At 48.4% G+C, this 22353-nt stretch overlaps 1 protein-coding gene across 3 annotated transcripts in view; it reads right to left on the reverse strand.

Annotated features, from left to right (window-relative positions):
* DOCK1 (dedicator of cytokinesis 1) overlaps nucleotides 1-22353 on the reverse strand; it is a 485813-nt gene that overhangs the window by 75700 nt on the left and 387760 nt on the right. For all 3 annotated transcript variants that reach the window (XM_059172849.1, XM_059172848.1, XM_059172850.1), the window contains exons 31-32: nucleotides 17843-17943; nucleotides 8615-8673 (exon numbers count right to left, since the gene is read on the reverse strand). In XM_059172849.1, coding sequence (XP_059028832.1) covers nucleotides 8615-8673; nucleotides 17843-17943 — 160 coding nt within the window. The remainder of the gene's footprint in view (nucleotides 1-8614; nucleotides 8674-17842; nucleotides 17944-22353) is intronic.

The raw sequence follows: 22353 nt of genomic DNA on the forward strand, positions 1-22353 counted from the left end.
TTGTCCAGTCCCCAGCATCAACCACGAAGGGAACCCCCAGTTGAAAACTATTCCAGACAAACCCAGCCAATCGGGATCTTGCCGCAGGCACGCTGGCTCGGGGGGCACCGGCCCCGCCGGCTGGCCCACCGTGTGTAATAAACAAATCGGAAGTGGAGGCGGCGTGGGCCGAGGGGAAAGCAGGTGCTCCGGCGCTGCTTCCCAGAGCAGCTTTGATAAATAACTGAAAAGCTCGGGAAGGAGGCACATCCCTCCTGCCCCCTCCTTTCTCTGGGAGAGAGTGTACTTTTGATTTCTCCTTTCAGACTCAACATGTGACAGGTTTGGGAGGGGAGAAACACACGCTCTGTCCCACGGGGCAACGCCATGTTTGCAGTCCTTGCTATGAAGCTCTGCTCGGAGGGAGATCCGAGACGTTCATCTCAATGTACCACACATATGACTGCAAGGACTCAGGGAAGAAACAGTCTCGTGGAGCATTCGGCTTGTTAAAATCAAAAACAAATGGAGACCAGCGTCAAACATTCTCCGAGCGGACAAAACCAGTTCAGTCCTACAAGCAAAACTTCATTTAGCTGATTTTGCAAGGCTAACTTGACCTGAGGTGTTTCGTGCTTCTGCCTCTGGAAATCATAGGCATACACATACACAAACACAAACAAAAACAAAACATTTTCCAATGACTGACATGAGATAACCACGAACCAATTCCCCCTCATTTAAGAGAATTCTAAAATTATAACTGATCACTAATATTATAAACAATAAACAGTCCATGTTTTCTCACGACAAAAGCTGCTTCCTAACATATACCTCTGAGCCTCCCCCCACGTACTGGTCTGAGGGCTCTCGGCCTGCTAACTGTCTCCTTGGTGTGTGCACAATAAACCTTTACTGATACTACTTCGGTGACTCCCTCATTTTGCTTCTGTGATTGGTGACCTTTTGAAAGGCTCAAGGCCCCATCGTGCGATAGGTGACTAATTTTAAGATGATAAATATACCTGACTTCCATTTTTATTTTGTTGGCAGAGCTAGCTAGATCAAGCTGCCAATATGTTCCCAAACCTGAGCCCATTAGAAAAAAAAGGCTGTGTAGAAAATAGGTTGTGTACATTCTGGGGAACTGAGACGTGCTGTCATAAACTTCTAGAGCGGGGGCCTTGGCAGTGACACTTGGGGCAGGCTCCAACACCTGAGTTCGCAGTAGGAAAGAGCCAGGCAGCCTGACGTGACCCCATGGAACCGTTCTTAGCTCTTCTGATGGGCTGCTCGGGGCAGATCCTTTGGGCAACTGATACTTTTTATTATGTTTTTAATTTTCCCAAAATAATGCAATTATTTTACAAGCAAGGAAAGCAATCATGTTGGTTGATGGTTATTTCTTGCTGTTACCAGATTCCTACCCTTCACTGACCAAGGCCATGATACATTTGACCTTTTGGCAGCCTCTCAGGCCAGAGTCAAGGTTCCTGGCTGAAAAGCGGCAGAACGCAGATCTTCCGCTTTCATCACCGTATTCAAATCAGCCACCGCCAGGATGCAATGGGACATTTGCTCTCCTAACTGCATCCTTTACCTAGCAAATCAGAAGATCTCCTGCTTGACTCAGCCTGTTTGAGCATAATGACAGATAATGTCAAGGGAACCAACTGCTCCAAAACAGCTTTAAAGACCCGATTTCCACCTAAGGGGGCGTCCTCAGAAGGTCGAACCTTTCTCAGAGCCTGAAAGTGGTGTCACAAAGCAGCTCACACTACCCCGGGCCCTTTATACCTTCCTTCACGACAACCCTGGAGATGGGGCCAGTTGCAAATGGTGGCCAGTCTCAGGGACAAAATTTTTATAAGAAGAAAGAAAAGTCAGAAAGGCAGCTGCATCCATCAGTCAGGCCAGTCATGGCTTGAGCTGAGTTCTGGAGCCTTCCATTGCCAGGCAGTGACCCTTCGGTGACCCTCACAAAAGGGAAGGTCCTGGGGAGCACTAAAGGGCCAGGGTGGGTGGAGTTGGGGAAAAAATTATTTATCAAGCAAGAAAAAAGCAGTTTATTTATCTTTTTCCTTTCTTTTTCTTTTCTTTTCTATTTTTTTTTTAAGATTTTTTAATTTATTTTTGTTTGAGCAGGGGGAGGGGCAGAGGGAAAGCAGACTCCCCGCTGAGCAGGGAGCTGGATGCGGGACTCAATCCGAGGACCCTGGGATCATGACCTGAGCTGAGGGCAGATGCTTCACCTTTCTGGGTGGATGTCTCTAGTTATCCTAAATGATGCACCAGGTATCAAGCCATTTCCTTAAGTACTGTCATTGGAAATCATACCTAAAATTCTCTTTTGGGGGGAAACACACAACTTACAGTGTGTACTTGGTAAATGAAACTGAACAATTCACAAGAGGGTGATGCCCCTCTCTTGGGAAGGGTGAGTGTGTTGAGAGACGGCCCGGAGGCTCACATGCAGGGGTGGGGAGGCAGGTAAGCCTACAGCACCTGCCAGGTGGTTGCTGGCAGCTAGGAGAGCCCTGGATTCCCTCTCGGCCAGCAGACAGCGATTCCTTCCATGCCACTCTCTAAACATCCCTTGTTCTGTGCTCTCTACTGGGGCTGCGCCTGGTCCCTTGCTTACATTGAGTTCCGCAGGGCAAATGACAAATGCATCTGTCAGAACATGATCAATTAAAATGAATCATGGATGGCCCTCTCCCTGTTCTAGAAGCCTTGGCATTTCATTATTGAGATCATCATACATATCTAAGGAATTATGGAGCGTCAGGATTGGAAGGCTCTTGAAAACTTCGGTCCAACCTCTCTATCTTACAGCCTAGAAAACAGATGGAAGCCCAGAAAGAGTGGGTCATGGGGGAGGCCACACGGCCAGGTAGAGGCAAGGCAGGAAGAAATCTGTGGTAGGATTCAAGTCTTCACTTGGAGCCAGGGCTCCTCCTCTCTTCCCGGTGAAGGGGGGGCGGTTGGCAGGAAGATCCAGGACAGGACAAGGCCTGGGAAGGCACAGTTTGGGAGATGCAGGAAGCTCTTGGACAGCCTGGAGCTGTAACTCAGCTTCTGGGCATTGAAGCTGCTGCAGGAAAGTCCCTTCCAATGACCCAGCAAAGAGTTTCCTTAAGGGGTGCTCAAGTGCCTGAGGCCCGGCTGCAGGTTCCAAGCAGATGGAGCCATTCCGACGGGCTCATCAGCAGCTCCTGAGAGCGTTTGTGCTGGAATCTGATCCCTGAGAACCCAGCTGCTGCCTCCCTTTAAACCAGGCTTCTTAATTTCTATGTTATTAGCATTATCCATAGGATATCGTATAGCTTTTTCCCCAAGGCCTTTTGCATTTATTTTTCGTGTAACACCCATTTGATAAAGACTCCATCCTTCATATAGACAGGTGGACAAAGGATATTTGGAAATTCTAACTTTTCCTACAGAAGTGAGAGGGCCTGCCTTTACACATGTTTGCTGACATCCGGAGACTCAAGAAGGATGAGCCAGCAACCCCCTGTGAGGAAACCTGGCTCAGGCTGAAAACAAGGGGCCATGAACTTGCTGACTGCAAAGCTGGACTACAGGCGAGGTCCCCAAACCCTGACCCCGTCTGCTCGGAGGGACCTCGGGAGAGCGATGGAGTCCAGGTCCCCACCTTCAGGGAAAAAACCATCATGTTCCATGTTTATCATCCTGCTGCATTCTTCCCAAGGAACAGAGATATGTCGGGATCTTTCTGGCTAAGGTCTCTAGCCACGGCACAGATAGCGGGAGTCGATTCAAGAACGGAGCAATGTGGGATGCAACTGAGCTGCTCCAGTCTTGGGGGAACAAATTTAACCCGGGCGCTATGGGGAAACTAGAGGGAGAGGTGCACAGACACCTGCCTCCTTGGAGAGAAGAGAGTCACTGGGGAGAGCAGGGAGGGGTGGCCTCTGCAGCCGTCAGCCGTTTCTGGCTTCATGGGCCAAAGTAAACAAAACGAACATTTCATATGGGAAATACCATGGAAGTGACAGGACCCTCCACAGGACCCTCCGTGAGGCTGAAGAAAGGCACCTGGATGCCTCGGCACGAAGCCAGCTGACAGTGGAGAACAGGTGCTGGGAAGAGTTTCATCTCCCAGCAACTGGAAATAGAACCACCATATGATCCAAACTAGAAAACTCCTAGAGTTTTCATCTAGGAGAGAGGCGGGTCCATTGAGGACCCATTCAAGATGGTGATAGGACGCCCAATTACCAGTTCTTTATTCCTTACCTAACTGAATTACATGGCATAGTGACTAACATTTTAATAGCGAATCCCATGTTATTTTCATTAATAAAATTTTACTGGGGCTCCTCCGTGGGTCAGTTGGTTAAGCGTCTGCCTTTAGCTCAGGTCATGATCCTGGGGTCCTGGGATCGAGCTCCGCATCAGGCTCCCTGCTCGGCGGGGAGTATCTTTCTCCCTCTCTGACACCCCCACCCCGTTCATGCTCTCGCTCACTCTTTCCCTCTCAAATGAGTAAATTTAAAAAATCTTTGAAAACTGTTTTATTATATTCTTTTTTCTTTTTATTGTTTACCCTCAGAAGAACACTTAAGATGAGATCTACCCTCTTAACAAATTTTTAAATGCAGGACACAGTATTGTTAACTCTGGGTGTTATGTTGTATAGCAGATCTCTAGAACGTTTTCATCTTGCATAACTGACAGTTTGTACCTTTGACCAAAACCTCCCCGTTGCGTCCGGCTCCCCTCAGCCCTGCCTCTGGCCACCATCATTCTACTCACGGCTTCTGAGAGGATAACTCTTCAGAAACTCATGTAAGTGGAATGTTTTTGCATTTGGCAAGATTTCGTTTTTACTAAAAAAATAAAGCTGAATAAAATTCCATTGAAGATGCACATGCCACATTTTCTTTATCCATTCAGCCGTCGCTGGGCACTTAGGTTATTTCCATTTCTCGGCTATTGTGAATAATGCTGCCATGAACACGAGTGTGCAAATACCTCATCAAGATCCTGATTTCAATCCATTTGGATGTACCCCCAGAAGGGAGACGGCTGGACCATATGGTAGTTCTATTTTTAACTTTTGAGAAACCTCCATGCTGTTTGCCACACTCCCACCAACCCTGTGCAAGTGTTCAAACTTCTGTAAATCCTGGCTGACACTTATCATCTTCGGCTTTTTTCATAATAGCCATCCTAATAGGTGTGAGGGGACATCTCATTGGGGTTTTGATTTGCATTTCCTTGATGGTCAGTGATGTTGTGTACCTTTTCATACCTACTGGTCATTTGCATTTTTCCCTTGGAGAAATGTCAGTTCAAGTCCTTGGTCCGTTTTTAAATTGGTGGGGTTTTTTTTTGCTATTAAGTTGTAAGTTTTCCCAATACATTTTGGAAACTAACCCTTTAGCAGATCTATGGTTTGCAACTGTTCTCTCTCATTCCACAGAGTGTCTTTCATTTTGCTGATCGCTGCCTTTACTGTGCAGGAGCTTTTGAGTTTGACGTAGTCCTGCTTCTCTATTTTTGCTTTTGCTGTCATTTCCGAGAAATCATCACCAAGACCAGTATCAAGAAGCTTTTCTCCTATGGTTTCTTTTAGAGTTTTAAGGTTTGGAGTCTGTGTTTAAGTTTTTAGTCCACTATGAGTTGGTTTTGGGGTATGATGTTAGCCAACGGTCCAGCTTCTTCCCTTTGCATGTGGACACCCAGTTTTCCCAACACCATTTACCAAAGTGGTGACCCTTTCCCCACTGTGTATTCTCAAGTCTTTTGTCTAAGGTCAGGGGACTGCATACGTGCAGGTTTAGGTCTGGGCTCTCTTTCCTGTCCTGTTGGTCTCTGTGTCTGCCTAGAATACTAGAGTATTCTGACTCCTGCTTCGTCACATATTCTGAAGTCAGGAGGTATGATGCCTCCACTTTTGTTCTTTGTCAGGACTGCTTTGGTGACTTAGGGTCTTTTGTGCTTCCATATGACTTTAGGAATCTTATTTTTTAATGTCTGTGAAAAACGCCATTGGAATTTTGGTGGAGATAGCATTGAGTCTACAGACTGCTTGGGGTAATATGGACATTTTAACACTCTCAAGTCTTACAATCTACAAAGATGAGATGTCTTTAGATTTATTTGTTTCTTCCTTCATTTCTGTCATTGACTTTTTGTACTTTTCACTGTTTAGGTCTTTCACCTCCTTGTTTTAAGTTTACTTTTAGTATTTTGTTCATTTTGACACTACTGGAAATGGGATTATTTTCTTAATTTCCTTTCCAGATAGTTGTTAGTACATAGAAATGCAACTGGTTTTCCTATGCTCATTTTGTATCCTGCAAGTTTTTTTTGTTTTTTTTTTTTTTTTTTTTTTTAATTGACAGAGAGAAATCACAAGTAGATGGAGAGGCAGGCAGAGAGAGAGAGAGAGGGAAGCAGGCTCCCTGCTGAGCAGAGAGCCCGATGCGGGACTCGATCCCGGGACCCCGAGATCATGACCTGAGCCGAAGGCAGCGGCTTAACCCACTGAGCCACCCAGGCGCCCCTCCTGCAAGTTTTCTTAATCTGTTAGTTCTAATAGCATTTTTGATGGAGGCTTTAGAGTTTTCTATATAAACGATTATGCCTTCTATAAACAGATAATTTCACTTCTTCCTTTGTGATCTCGATGGATTTTATTGCTTTTTCTTGCCTAATAGCTTTGGCTGGGACTTCCCGTACTATGCTGAATAGGAACAAGAGAGTGGGCCCCCTTGTGTTCCAGATCTAACAGGAAAAGCTTTCAGTTCTTCACTCCTGAGTATCTTAGGTGTGGGGTTGTCCTATGTGGCCTTTGTCATGTTAAGGTACATTACTTCCACACCCAGTTTGTTGAGTTTCTAACATGAAAGGGTATTAAATTTCATCAAATGCTTTTTCTGTGTCTATTGAAATAATCATAAGACTTTTATACTCCAATCTGTAAATGCAGTGTATCACTTTTGTTAGCGTGTGTATGCAGAACCATCCTCGTATCCCAAGGAAAAATCCCACTTGATCATGGGGTATGATCCCATTGATGTGCTGCAGAACTTAGTTTGCTAGTATTTTCTGGTGGATTTTTACATCTATGTTCATGACAGACAGTGGCCTATAGTTTCCTTTTCTTGTAGTGTCTTTATCTGGCTTCATTATCAGGGTAAAGCTTGCCTCATAAAATGCGTTGGGAAGTGTTCCCTTCTCTTCGATGTTCTGAAAGAGTCTGAGAAGGACTGGCATTAGTTCTTTAAATGTTGGGTAGAATTCATCACTGAAGCTATCCGGTCCTAGGCTTTTCTTTGTTGGTAAATTTTCGATTGCTGATTACAAGTCATCCGTCTGTTCAGATTTTCTGTCTCTTCATAATCCAGTCTTGGTAGGCTGCATGTTTCTAGGAATTTGTCCATTTCCTCAAGGTTGACTGATGAATAATCATTCATAGTAGCCTCTTTTGAACCTTTTTATTCTGTGGTATTGATTGTAATGGTTCTGCTTCCATTTCTGATTTTATTTACTTACGTCTCCTCTGTTCTTAGTTAATCTAGTTAAAGGTTGGTCAATTTTGTTTATCTTTTCAAAAAACGAACTCTAGTTGTGTTGAATTTTCTATTGATTTTTTTCATTCTCGATTTCATTTATTTCTGCTATAAATTTTATTATTTTCTTCCCTTTGCTGACTTTAGGCTTTGTGCTTTTTATAGTTCCTGGAGGTGTAAGGTTAGATTGTTTATATTTACTGATCAAGGCAACATTATAGACCAAATGGATCTAACAGACACCTAGAACATTCCACTTAGAAGCAAAAGAATCATGGTTTTCTCAAGGGCACACGAAGTGTCCCTCAGATATGTCACATCTTAGGTCATAAAACATTTCTTAACAAATTTAAGGAGACTGAAGTCATACCAACAACCATGGAATGAAATCAGAAATCAAAAACAAAAGGAAAACTAGAAAATTCACAAACAGAGGAAATTAAAAAGCCTGTTCCTGAATAACCAATGGGTCAAAGACATCAAATGGGAAATCAGAAAATACCTTGAGACAAATGAAAATGAAAACAAAATCTATGAAAATTCCCGAGATGCAGCAAAAGCAGTAGTAAGAGGGAAGTTTGTAGTGACACACACCTACATTAATTTCTCATCTGAGCACAAGGAGCCCCTAGTGTGTTCTCAGTGTGCGAGCATGTCCTACTGTCACCACCGGGTGGCAGTGTACCTACACACCGTGTCCGGTTTGGAGCAGGCCAAAAAAAACCCCTTTGAGGGTAAAATGTGATCAACTGAATTCAGTAAGCAGTGGGATGAGCCACCCGGTCACCTGCTCTGATGCCTGGACGCGGGGTGAATGTTAGTGAGGCCCGGAAGCAAGAAATTTCAAGGCAGAGCCGTGTTTACCTGACAGAGGGGCACTCTTACTGATTTTTCCATTTGCCCCACGGTTCAGAGTTTCTTCCTATGTCTTACTTACCGAAAACAACTACTGCAAAGGTAGCAATTGCTCTCTGAGATAGAGACGCAATCCAGACTTTCAAAACTCCCCGGCACTGACAGCCAGGGCTGATGTCTTTCCTCACCAGTTTCGGGAGAGTCACCGCGGTTCCCCAGAAATCCCAGCTACTCACCGAGGTTGTACCACATGTCTCTGATTTCGAAGCCGATCTGCCTCCTCATATCTCCATACCTGGGAACCAAGGACAAGGGAAATGCTGAGTCACTCTTTTGGGCATTTGGAAATCAGACTTCGATTATTTTTAAGTGAAACGAAAGTCTCCCAGCACTGAGACAAACAAAGAGAGGATCAAAGCTTCTCTTGCCACCAAAGGGAAATGAAGGAGGAAGAATCCAGCCAAGGGAGTCTCACCTACCCATCCCCACCCCCCAACGCTGATTATGTAACTCCCCCCCACCCCCCACCCTGCAGGGAACTTGGGCGAAGTCTTGGAGGGTAAGGAAGGCATTTTCCTTCTTCAGTCTCTAATGGCAAGAGGACGACCTGGGTCCCTGGCCTGAGGGGAAGCTTGTTTTCAGAGCCTGCTCTCAGCATCCGAACCCTGCAGACACCAAAAGACATCCTCCAGCCCCGCTCACAAAACCAGCTCTCACAGGTTACAATTAAGCCCCAGAGTGGACAATCAGAGCAGGGAAGGCCTCTTTCAAATACCTCCCACCCTTCCTTAGCATTTTCCATGTAAGGAAGTGCTCTGCACCAAAAGATGTCAACAAACATTCCTGTTTTTGTTTATCAGGGAAAAGAAATGTTAATTTTCCTCCCACAGGGTCAGCAGAGGAGGTGTGCCTTTCGTGAGTAAACAGAATTTGATGCTTCAGAAGATAAACGTTTATTAGTTTGTGAGCAATTTCACTTTTTCCTTTATTGCCTAAGGAAGGAACTGATTATATTAAAAATAATAATTTGCGCAATTATCGTACAGGATTACAGTTTAGCAGCTGCTAGGTCATCAAGCTGCTCTGTTCATCCTCACGTCAGCTCACATGGAAAGGGAAGCGGCTGTTCACAGATGACCTGGTTGGGGCTCTCGAGGCAAAACGCCTCCTGGTCAACCCACAGCCGTCCAGGGCTGCCACCGTAGAGGAGTCTCCAGGGCCCTACGCACCCAGCTGTCACTTTCGGCAGGAGAGGTCTGCGGACCTCCTGCTCTCCATCCGAGAGGAGTGCCGACGTGGGTGACAGAGGGAGGGTCTGGGGAATGCAGCCATCGCCAGCGCCCCAGGGAGGAGATGCCTGTCCACTGTCAGCAAAGCTACTGGACCCAGCCAAGGGGTGACAGGAGAGCAGGCTCCACTGTCTAACTGACACCCCACATGGCCCACAGTCCATACGATCGAAGCCCCCTTCAGTTGTACACCCTTCCTGGCCTTGGGGGTCCAGTTTCCCGACTCCCATCTGGCTCATGCATAAATGACAGAGGCCCCCAGCGGCCGCAACAGCCCAGGGCCGGGAGAGGATACAGCCCACAGGCTCCTGGCAACCACCAGGGAGACACACGGCGCAGCACAGAGCCACGCTCACACCCAGTGCTGGTGCTCGCCATGTAGGTGGGCGAGTCGCGCCTCGGTGGAGTGGGCATGTGCTGAGCCAGGGGAGCTCCAGGTCACAGGCCTGACCCCCAGGGCCTGCCAGCACATGTTCAGATCCCAGCCTACGGAGCCTGAGCAGAGCCGGCCTGAGCACCGCCCCTACCCTGCCCCCGACCAATGGAGGTGGTGCGAGCTGGTCACAGCAGCTGGCCTGCCACAGACTGACTCAAGCTTTAAATACTCTTCCAACGGCTGAGTGATTCCTTCTGGTTCTGGAATAATCTCTCACAAAAAAGAAGGATGGCTAAAATGCTAGGTGGTTTGGGTCATTGCGGAGTGACCCAATGTCTGGTGTCCTGCAGTGATGTGTCATTTCCCCTGAGCTGGGGTGGACACCTGGAGACCAGGAGGCCCACGTGGAGAGGGAAGCCTCACCACTCCTGCTTCTCCCTGGACACCCTCTCTCCTTGTGGGGTTGGCAGAGGATGACATGCTCGTGGATGTCCGATGCACATTTCCCAGTTACACTATTCTGTCCTGGATGTGGAAAATGACACGTCCTCACAGGATTGGAGGACGGGGGATGGGCGATCAACAAAGATCTGAGAGCACAGCCCTCGCTAGGTCCAGGCCTGCTGTAGCAAGGGGCTAAAATGCTGTTTTCATACTCAAATAAGACAAAGGTACTCAGAGCCAGAACAAAGGTAACAAGGGGAACAAGGCGCTGGAAGGTGAGGGGCAGGGCTGACTCCCTGGCAGAGAGACTGGTCTTTTCTTTAGTTTTTATAAGAAGGCAGCTTTGATGAATCTATACGCATCTCAGCGTAATCCCCCAATCTAGTTACGGCTGCCACCAGACCTCAAGAGGGACTCCCGAACCGTTCATACCTTCCTCCTGGGAAGGAGAGAGCAGCCGTGATGCGGAGTGCGGGGACCCTGGCTCCTTACACAGCCACGGGCTCCCAGGGCTGGTGGCAGCCTTACAGACACAGACAAGTTCAACTCCGACAACTGACATTTGAGGAGGGAACAGAAGCGGTCCCAGAGGGAGAAGCCCAAGGACCTGGCCGAGTCACAGGCAAGGAGAGAAGAAAGAGAACCCGATCTTCAGACCCCAAGGTCCGTGCTCAGCCCCATGGCACACATCTCGAAGCCTGGCAAGTCCGGACCTCCATGACGCCACGGCACAGCGCTGTGTCACATCTCTCAAAGGGCCCTGGTCTCATCTGACTCAGGTAACAAGACTACCAGGTGAGCAGAGAGAAGCTGCCGAGGCCCTCTTTCCACTGAGGAAGCAGAGATTCCCGAAGCTGAACCACTGCGCCTGACCCCACAAGGCTACAGCAGCAGAAGCAGAGTCACCTGGCGCGTCCCATCACGCCCCACCTACCACACACACAAGTCAGAGCGCACCTGAAGGCTGCCAAGGGGGCCGCTGAGGAGGCAAGCTTTCCACAGCCAAAGCTGTAGTCCACATCCAGCCCCGGAACTCTGGGCTAAAATAGCATATGAATCTGGTCTCTGGGGCCTCATCTCAGCTCCTGGTTTTATGAATCTTCATCCCAAAAAGCAGAAAACCCATGTCCACCACAGATAGCTCAGGCCTGGGGATAAGCCTTGACCTGCGCCTAAATCTAAGCACTCTGGGCCAGTGACCTGGGCGCTCTGACCCTCAGTCTCCTCATCTGTAGTACTGGAATAATGATGTATGATGTTCCATCTCCCCGAGTTTCTGAGAATGAGAGACATGACGTCCTTGTATGTCCTAGAGAGCACTCAAGCCAGGCTAGCTGCTTCCTTTAAAAGCCCAGACGAGACCTCATCACAGGAACCCCCTCGTGGTTACAATGGTCATTTACATTGATTCATTCAGGGAACATAACTCACTGATGCACTGATTACTGAATACTCACTAGAGGCCAGGCTCAGAGCTATTATGGGAAAAGTAATATAACATGGAGAACAAAGTCCACAGACCTTCGGGCTCTAGTAGCATGGTAGCAGACATTAAACAAATAATCGCACTAGAACAACACACACATATGTATATACAGTAGTCCTTCGAGGTCTGTGATCATGGCCCTTTAGGAAAAATAGGAGTGAGAGTGTAACAGTGGGCCCAGACTGCCGTGGCAGTTCCCTGGGACAACTGACCCTCAGATATGAAGAAGGAAAGACAGAATCCAGGCATTCTGGGCAGATGGACCAGCAGGTGCAAAGGCCCTGTGGCAGGGACAGGTTAGGTAAGTATATGGACCAAAGGACGATGTATGGCTAGAAGACAGAGAGCCTGCTCCTTCCCTTTAAGAGACCAAGGGTGATACAGTGTGACCAAAGGCCACAGAGGCAGTTTTTTAAAGATTCATTTTCCAACTATTTTTGAAATAAGAAGTAGGTTTTACTTCACTAAGTAGCGCACATATAAATATCTGTGTAGGACTGTTTTATGAAATAACCTTAACCGTACTATCTTCAGTAAATTTGGATGCTTTCTTACATTTTATTTCACTGAAAAAAAAAAATCTGTTGGGCATGACTGTTGTGGGTTGAACTATGTCCTCCACAATATCATGTTCAAGTCTGAAACCCTGGGACCTGTGAAGGGGACCTCATCTGGAATTAGGAACTTTGCAGGTGTTACCAGGTTAAGGTGACATCATACTGGACTGCAGATGTCAGAGGGGAGTTAAGTCCAAGGACTGGCGTCATCATAAGGGGAGGGATATTTGGAGACACGGGAAGAAGGCCACGAGAAGACGGAGGTCGAGTGTGGCGCCAAGGAGTGCCAAGGCCTGGGGACAACCACCAGCAGTGAGAGGCACAGAGCACGTTCTCTCTCTGAGCCTCCAGAAGGAACCACCTCTGCCCACACCTTGATCTGGACTCCTGGCCCCCTGACCTGGGAGACAATAAATTTCCGTAGGTCTTAGCTGTCCAGGCTCTGTTAACTCTGAGGGCAGATGACTGTAGGGAACAAATACAAACACCCATTAAGCTGCCATCATGGCCCAAGGAAGGGTGGAGACGCAGAGCTGAAGCGCGCCATCTGACGGAGGGAGGATGGAATGAGAAGCCCGAAGACCAAGGCGTGAGGGGCTCCCCCACTGCAAGGTCTAATGGAGGGTCAGGAACCTGACGAGGGAACAGAGACACCAGAAAGGAGGAGGAAGATCTCCATGGGGCTCTGCAGAGAAAGGAAAGAGGAAGATCGTGTGGGGAGTAGGTGGAGGCTGAAGAAGGCGGACAGACAGAGGTTGCTGGAGGGACATGGTGAGGCAAGATGTGCTGGGTTGAATAGCAAGTCCCTGGGGGGAGGTGAGAGGAGGTGGGACCCCATCTGTGACCCAGGGAATCAAGTTTACTACACACAGGGCTTGGATGTGCCACGGTGCCCTGCGCCGTCCAAGGTTTACCATGTGGACAGAGCACATGGGACACCTCCCTTGGCCAGGGACTCGGCACAGGTCACTGTTCATTAAATCTGTCTCCCTGTGCCCCCTGCTAATTCTGGTTTAGAGTGGAGTTATTTTGAATAATTGGAGTCTCTTAACCAATGAGCATAAACACAAACTCTACTTTCTAAACCATTCCTTATTATAATCTGGGGTCCCCAATCCCAGCTTCAGATCAGCCCACACTGCAAGGTGGGGCTTTTTGCAGCTTTCTTTGGGTTTCCCTAAAAGCAACGTCTTTAGTTTGACCTAACACACGACCATCTCAGAACCCCGTGCTCAGGAAGATGGAGATCTTTGTGTATATGGAATTTCAACCTGGTCGCAAAACCTGTCCTCTCAGAGGGTGTGACTCCTGCACGAAAAAACACATAGAAATAAGTAAATAAAGATGAGATACAGCGTGGAGACCAACCGAGGAGACGGTGTTTGTGGAGGGCGCTCTCCGCACACAGCTTCAAATGCATGGACCTGGGGTTGGCCTTTAAACTTGACTCTCGGGCTGAAAATTTTAAGTGAGCCTTTTATGCTTAGATATGTCGGATGCCCGGTGCCTCAACCCCTTTCTCTTCCAGAACGAAGTCTGGTCCTGAACACAGAAGGCTGTTTGCAGTCACGGGTCACATTGTCCCACACGAGGACACACATGTCCTGCATACTAACGTGTCAAGCTGGCTGCTGATGAACAGCCAACTTTTTTCTATCTGAATCATATTCCCTAAGTCCCCGTAATGTCAGAGGCTGAGGGTGGGGTGGGGGTGGGGGATGGGGTGAGGAGAAATAATGGTCAGTTTTCTCATGCCTGTGACACCTCTATCCTTTGCTGGGAGTCACTAGCACCAAGGGTGTCTGAAGGCTGAGTCAGTTACATTTTCTTATTATAGAGTTTGATTCCTGGTGGTTATTTATTTTGTGGTTCATTGGAAAATCTCATACTCAGTTTGGGTTTGATATAACCAGTTCTCTGCATGGTCTGGCCCATTATTTTATGCTACTCCCATACACATTGGGGAATGTCTCTGGAATGAATATCCTAATTATCTCCCCAACTAGGTCATCAGGAGGGCAGAGAGCTTCACGTGAGGGAAGGAGCAGGTAGATCTTCTGACCCTGGGATTTCCTGTTGTCTGGGGCCCCATGCCGTCAGCCAGGCAGATAGGAGCAGACGGTAGCTTGGCGGAGAGGAAGAGAAGGCAGGCTTGAGTGTGAAGGGTGTGAGGGCAGCGGAGCTCCTCACTGAAGCCCTCACTCAGAGATGCATTTAGTTGACTTCAGGAACCCTAGAGCAGCAGACTGGCCCAAAGGGAGGCAGCCAGAGGCTCCTGAAGGGGGGTGGCATCCTTCCGCCTTCAGAGCTCACGGGTTTCCCCTCTAGAAAGAGAGAGCCAGGTGAATTACCGGGTGTGCCCTGTGTCAGCACCGGGCCCTTTGCTGAGACCCGTGAGGTCGATTCCCAGATCGCTGGGCCTCCCACTCTGCCCCAAGCCAGCAGGGTCTAGCCACTCACTCACACTTCAACAATCCAGCGCATCGCTCTGCTCGTGAAGCAGGCCATGGCCTTGGGGGCTTGACGTCCCCTTTGAGAATTGGCTGTCCGTGGGCCCGTGGCTCAGCCAGCCAACCTGGTAACCTCCCTGTTCCTACCCCACCCAGTCTGGAAGCCTCTCCCACCAGAGGCCTTGGGGCACCCCCGTCCACTCCCAAACGCACATGTGCAGGCTGTCAAGGTGCCCGCTGGGCCCTGACACTCCACATGATCACCAACTGCCCGAGACTGTGAACTTCTCGCCTTGGCGTCCCGAGCACCAGGACCCCGAGCACGGACGGGACAGGCACACGATCCGAGACTGTGAACCTCTCGCCTTGGCGTCCCGAGCACCAGGACCCCAAGCACGTACGGGACAGGCACACGATCCGAGACTGTGAACCTCTCGCCTTGGCGTCCCGAGCACCAGGACCCCGAGCACGGACGGGACAGGCACATGATCCCTTTTCACTAGAACCACTGGAAGCAGATTAAAACCTTTCTAGGCACTGGGGAAATTGAACCATGTGGGTAGGATGACTTCAAATATGTCTTATGTAGCTTTTGGTATTTAGAACTAAAACGGCACATTGATTATAAAGTGTTTAAGGTAGAGACAGAGGCATGATGAGTACAAGAAGCACAGGTGAACCGGCCACATGTCTGAGGCACACGGCCTCCCAGCCCACAGGCGCTTGTCTCCAACAGAGAACACTTCTGCCTGGTGGCCCATCACGGCCACACACCGAGCCTAGGTCCCTGGGAGAGGGCCCCTCAGGGCGTATAAGGGGCTGAGGCCGTCCTGCCAGAGTCTTGCAAAGACAATTTCTAAAACGCTTGGGTTCCCCACTCCCCCTTGGGGAAATCCATGAGAAAATTTCAAAGGGAAAATCCGCAGTCTCTCCTTGCCACGGTTATGAGGAAGAGAAGACTCAAAGCTCCATTTGGAAGCCCTGAATCTCTGGAAGGGAGACACCAGCTGGCCGTGTTTCATTTTCCTTGGCTTTGAACCCTTTGAAGGCACAGGGCTATGTGGGAAGCAAGTGTTTTCTTTGGCAGTTGAGGACCCTGTGTGGACAATGCATGTATGACGTGGCTTTAGCTTAGGCTGTTAACATCCGCAGGCCAAAAGGAGGCCCAGCACAGAGACACCCGGCCCTGGCCTGGAGAAAGCTCGGAATCAATGGTTTTACTCTAAAAACCTCACAGGAGATGCAGCTCTTTTAAGACAGATTTCTGGTTTAAATTCTCTTGTCCTACAGGCATCTTGAAGGGTTGGCCACGCTGTGCGCTTGGCAGAGAATGGGCTGTGCTGCCGGCTGGAGCTGGGTCTGGATTCCAACCTCACCGCACAGCGACCCCCGCACACACGAAATCCACCTGCCACGTCCTAGCTGTCATTCCACGGGACTGGATAACAAGGCGTCCCCGGTGCCCGGGGCTGGCTGTGAGTAAGCCGTTCGGTGCTCAGAGCGTGCGAGTTATCTCTGCCTCTACTATGGAAATTTCCACCATGAGCACATCGAAACAAGGGCAGAGACAGCCACCAGGTACCATCCCTAACTTCACATGAGCCCTGAGAAGATGTAAATTTGGCAAAGTGGAAGCTTCCCAACGGAGCCAGTCCCCAGAAGGTGCCACCTGGCGTCTGTCTCTAGAGCCAGGGCTGGCAGTCAGACCCCACATGGTCTGCGTGTAGGCAGAGCCCGCCTTCCCAGCAGTGACCGGCGGGTGAACATCTTGGTTCAGAACTGCCTGGGTTAGAATGACTGGGCGTGTAGCACCGGCCATGTGACTTGTTCAAACATGTTTCACCTTCCTTTCTGGAAAGTTAAAGATGAAAAGGGAATCCAATGAACAACTTCTGTTCTGGTTTTAATGATGATATATGAAAACTGCACTCAGAGTGCTTAGAAAGTCACTGGCGTACAAGTTCGATAAATATTTGCTGACATAATTCTCACTTTGAAGGGATGACGTGCTATTGGTGAGGCCAGCAAGTGAGAGACGTGCTCAGAGAGCATGAGGGGCGCTGAGCCGTGCCTTTGCCATCTTCTGAGACTCCCTCTGGAGTCCCCAATGTCAGGGAGGGACAAAGTCTTAGAAAAGTCAATGTAAGGCAGAGGAATTATGAAACAACACATAGGATCCGGTGACACGGAGACATGGGAGCAGCAAGAGAACTCTGTCAAGTATTTATGAAAGGGGTGCTCAGAGAGAGAAGTTAGGGAAACTGAGGCAGAGAGGTGGCAAGACCCTCCAGGGCACCCAAGGACAGAAAGCATGGCAGGATTCAGAACTGAAGGACCAAGGCAGCGACGCAGGGCTCCTGAGAGGTTAGGATCACCCAAGAACTAGTTTAGCCGTTTGGATCTCCCACCTCGAGCAGGACCTGGGTAACCTCAAAGGAGGAGACCCTGGGCAGCTCTCACTCTAACGGCGTTCTTCAACAATCTCAACTGTGCCAACCGCTTGCACGAGATGCTTCCTTTCTCGAAGGATCATTGCACAGCAGACAATAAAGAAAAGCACATGTGGAAAGACATCAGGACGGTGCAGAGCAGAAGTGATTATCTCCTGAAACTCCCATTCTGGGTGGTGCTAGCGGTGGTGAGTGACAATGACTAGAACTCACCAGAATGAACCCTGCAGTTTTAGATCTTGATCTGTGGGCCAGAAAAGGCAGCACCAGAGTCGGGATTTGGAACCGACCTTTCAGGACAGGAGGATTACATCTCCAGGTGCACACCCAGCTGGTTTAGACCTGACCCAGAAATGATGCTAACAGACTGGCAGGCTCCTGCCCGCGATTTCAGGGCTGGACGCAGACTTACTTGTTAAGGATTTTGGCTCTCTTCGCACTTGAAAAATTCTCCAGTTGCAAGGACTCCTGAGTGAGGAAAGCAACAGCCAGGTGGAAGTAATTGTTCCAAAGCTGAAAACCAAAAAAGGGGAAATGCTGAGTGCTGGATAGCTTACTAGCGGGTCTCAGAACGCTCGGAGGCGTTCCTCATCTTCCTGCACACTCTTCTTAAATGTTTAGAAATCCACACCCACTCTAGGCAGGTGGTGAGCCAGCCGGCCACGGTGTGGTTCACGGCCATGTGTGGGCACCGAGGTCCCAGTGCGCGTGCTCAAATCCTAGCTCTGCCACCTCCTTGGGCAACTAATTTAATCTCCTGGGGCCTTGGTTTCCTGAGAGGTAAAAGGGGAGTCTCACAGGGTCCGTCTCCTGGGGTTGCAAGAGGGTCACAGGTGTGAACAGGGGAGAGGCTTCGGCGGGGGGCCTGGGGGGCTGCGGAGCAAGCAGTAAGGACAAGATAATGTTGTTTCCTGTTACCGGGGCATCGTGGAGCCCCTTCCTTACTAGTATATAGATTTCTATAATTTACAACTTTTTCGGGTACCAAAAATGTCCATAAACACTAGATAACTAAGAAAGTGAGTTGGAAAAACTTTGAACATTTTATATTTCAAAGACTTACAGGTGATACATGGCTTAATAGATGATTTACTATGAAATGATTTTTTTAAAAGATTTTATTTATTTATTTGACACAGATCACAAGTAGCAGAGAGACAGGCAGAGAGAAAGGAAGGGAAGTATGCTCCCTGCCAAGCAGAGAGCCCGATGCGGGGCTCGATCCCAGGACCCTGGGATCATGACTGAGCCGAAGGCAGAGGCTTTAACCCACTGAGCCACCCAGAAGCCCCTGAAATAATTTTGTTATAAAGCTCTGACCTGTGGAAGCTCAGTCTACTTGAACACAGTAACCTAGATTTACTATCTTAACAGTGTCATTATGGGGGCACCTGGGTGGCTCAGTCAGTTGACTCTTGATAAGGGCTCAGGTCGTGATCTCAGGGAACTGAGATCGAGCCCTGCGTCGGGCTCCCTGCTCACGGGGAGTCTGCTTGAGATTCTCCCCTTAGCCCTCTGCCCCTCCCCGCTAAAATTAATTAATAGCATCATCATGTGTGGATTCTTAAAGTCATGGAACTAATAGCCCTGGTTGGATCAGTGCTTAAGACCAGGTCAAGAACATCATGACTCAGGAAGAATTCTTGGATCACAAACAGTGATGATTTGGACATACTCCTGGCCTTTACACGTAATTCCTACACCCACCAAGCTTGTTCCAGACGACAGTCTGGGGCGGGGTGGGGGGGCTTCCACCTGCTCCCAGGAGGGAAAGAGCCTGGACAGAGCTCCCATCACACGTCCAAGCTCGAAAGGCTTCCACAATCTTTAGAAGAAACCTGGGGGTGTGGGTTTTCTCGTTTACCAAATAGGAAAAATATTTATTATATCAAATGAGACAGTTGCAAAAGGCTATGTAAAAATAAACAGTAGCGACTCTATTTTTGGTCACCTGTGAAGTAAGTGGGATTTTAGAGCCTAGTTGTAAGAATGTGTGGTCTTCCATTTACCTAACACTTTTCATGCACGGGGCACTTTCTTCAGTAGCACAGCAGCTCGTTTGATTGCTGCAGAATTATCCAAGTAAGTGCGGGGCCCCTGCTTCCTGGATGCGGTGCAGAGACTCGCACAAAGCCATGGGTTAAACGTGACGGACAGTCTCGAGTGGGGTGTCCCGGGATGGAGCCCATGTGGGGCTTCCTGCTCAGCAGGGAGTCTGCTTCTTTCTCTCTCTCCCTCTCCCCTTCCCCTGCTCGTGCTCACTGTCTTGTGAACTTTCTCTCTTAAAAAATTAAAAATCTTTAAAAAACAAAAAGGTCGTAAAAAAATCACATAAAAATACAAGCCAAAAAACAGCATGTCCTGCGTGATTTGAGGTATGCCAAGCTGTGACTGGGGTGTCCGACCTTGAACAGGGTCTGAGCACTGGGCGGTAGTAATAATGTGAGCTTGGTGTGGGTCCTTTTACAGTAGTTATGCAGGAGAAAGTTCCTGTTTGTAGGAAATACGCATTATAACACTGGGGGGTATTGGATGAGAGTCCTTTGTGCTGTATTGCCAGGAACGGGAGGCAGGCTGGGCTGGAGCTCGGGGACACCGAAGGGGAAGCAGGTGGCAGCCCTCAGGGTTGATGAGTTCAGGGAGAAGGAGGCGTCAGTGGACAGAACTGTGCGGTGAACACAACGGTGTAAGAACATAGCAGCGTGCCCGTCGGAGCCCGTCGGAGCCCCAGCTTCCCGGAGCTCACACTGAAGGCCGCTGCCGCCGTACGACACCCAAGCCCTCCACCTGAGGGTGGGCAGGGGCGGCTGCTGCTGGCTGGAATGGCAGGCCCAATGTACTTCACGCTCCCCAATGGCCAAGGTGCTATGTTGGCCCATAGAACACTGGGCCACCAAGGTGTGTACGCGTGAGGGAAGCAGCCTCGGGTCCTTCCTCAGGAAACCGTGCACAAGAGCAGCAACAACAGACACGCTGGGGAAAAGGAGCCCAGACTCACAGCAGCCACTCTTCCGAAGCACGACAATCTACCCAGCGAGGACGGCGTGAGGCTCATAGGGGTAAAATGGAAAACCCTAATGAAGGACACAAAAAGACGACCTAAATACTCCTGTATGGGATGGGAAAAAAGGAATACTGCGAAGTACTCCCCCTCATCCTGTATCAGTTCCCCTTCATTTATTTGTAAACTCAATGGCTTCCCAATAAGTAAATGCAGCGTTTTGAAAAAGTAAGGATAACAAGCTGCTCTTGCATTTCGTATGGAAAAACGAAATACAAAAGGGGTGCCTGGGTGGCTCAGTTGGTTAAGGGTCTGTCTTCAGCTCAGGTCATGATCTCAGGGTCCTGGGATCGAGCCCCATGTTGGGCTCCGGGGAGCCTGGTGCTCTCGCTGCCTCTGCCAGCCACTCCCCCTGCTTGTGCACTCTCTCTGTCAAATAAACAAATAAAATCTTAAAAAAAAAAAAAAAAAAAAAAAAAAGGAAAGGAAAGGAAATACAAAAAAGAAACCAAGATGGTTTTGCAATGGCAAACTAATGGGGAAGTCCTGGCTCTACTAGCAGGGTATGTAAAACCAGAAGGTAATAACGCAGGGAATTAAATGGATGCACACGCGTACACGCGCGCGCGCGCACACACACACACACACACACACATGCAATTGTGTTTTTTACGGTGGTGTTTTAAATCACCGTTTTTACAGTGGCGTTTTAAATCTATTCATGAAATGATATGGGGAAAAGTGAAGTTTAAACTCTTAGCTCTAACACTAACAAAAAAATTCCAGGTAAATTAATCATCAGGAAGTTTTTGTAAAAAAGGCAGAATTATAAAGTATAGTTAGCACATACTAATTATGTAAAAAAAGTTACCTTTATAACGCTGAGGCAAAGGATTTGCCAAGCAAAACATAAAACCAAAGCGGCATTAAAAGAAATGACAGAATCAACTGCAGAAAAATTAAAAATTTCTATATGATAAGCCTAAACCCATGACTAGGCTGTATTACAAATTTCAACTTAGAAAAAAGAAAGACAAATAGCCCAATAGAAAAATGAGTATAGGGAAAGATCAGTCAGTTCACAGTAGAAATCACACAGACAGTAAGTATTCTCAGCCTAAGTAGCAATCAGAGAAATTCCAACAAAAATAAGAAACAACAATTTTAAAGAAATTGGTCCTGGAGATGGTTTTAGAGAGTGGCTGCTCTCAAAGAAGGTTGATGGGATTGTAAATTGCTACAGAGGATAATGTATCAGTGTCCATTCACGTACACTTTCTTACCACTCCGCCTGGCAGCTACCATTCCAGGAGCCCGTTCACAGCAATGCAGCACAGAGGGGCATTGCCTGCAGCAGGGACAACCCGGCACGGTGCGGAGGTCCTCCGTGCAGGAGGGCCTGCGCAAACACTTGTACATATACATCGCTAAGTGTGAAGGAACAGAGCAAAAAGTACAGAATATAATCCGATTAGCGTTAAAAGCCAAAAGAAAGCACGCACAGGTCTGGATGAATGCTTAACTAGGTATCAGGAAGCGCCCACAGTTAGTTAAAAGTCACTCCGCAGAGGGGAAAAGGGTGAGGAGGGGTCTTTCATATTTCACCTCATGTGCTGGTTTTCAGTGCCTGAATATTTTACAATGAGCATAGACCTGTATTTTAGGATGTGGGAAAATAAGCATTAAGCAGAGAAAAGGATACCATCCTTAATATTGTAAAAAATAAAAATAGTAACACTTTAGATCTACAGTTCTTGATACATTAATATACACTTATATTCCACAGCATAGATAGAACAGACATTTACCATTTAAAAATTATTAAGGGGGTGCCTGGGTGGCTCAGTGGTTGAGCCGCTGCCTTCGGCTCGGGTCATGATCTCAGGGTCCTGGGATCGAGTCCCGCATCGGGCTCTCTGCTC

The sequence above is a fragment of the Mustela lutreola genome, chromosome 4 (genome assembly GCF_030435805.1).
Source record: "Mustela lutreola isolate mMusLut2 chromosome 4, mMusLut2.pri, whole genome shotgun sequence".
Taxonomy (NCBI): Eukaryota; Metazoa; Chordata; class Mammalia; order Carnivora; family Mustelidae; genus Mustela; species Mustela lutreola.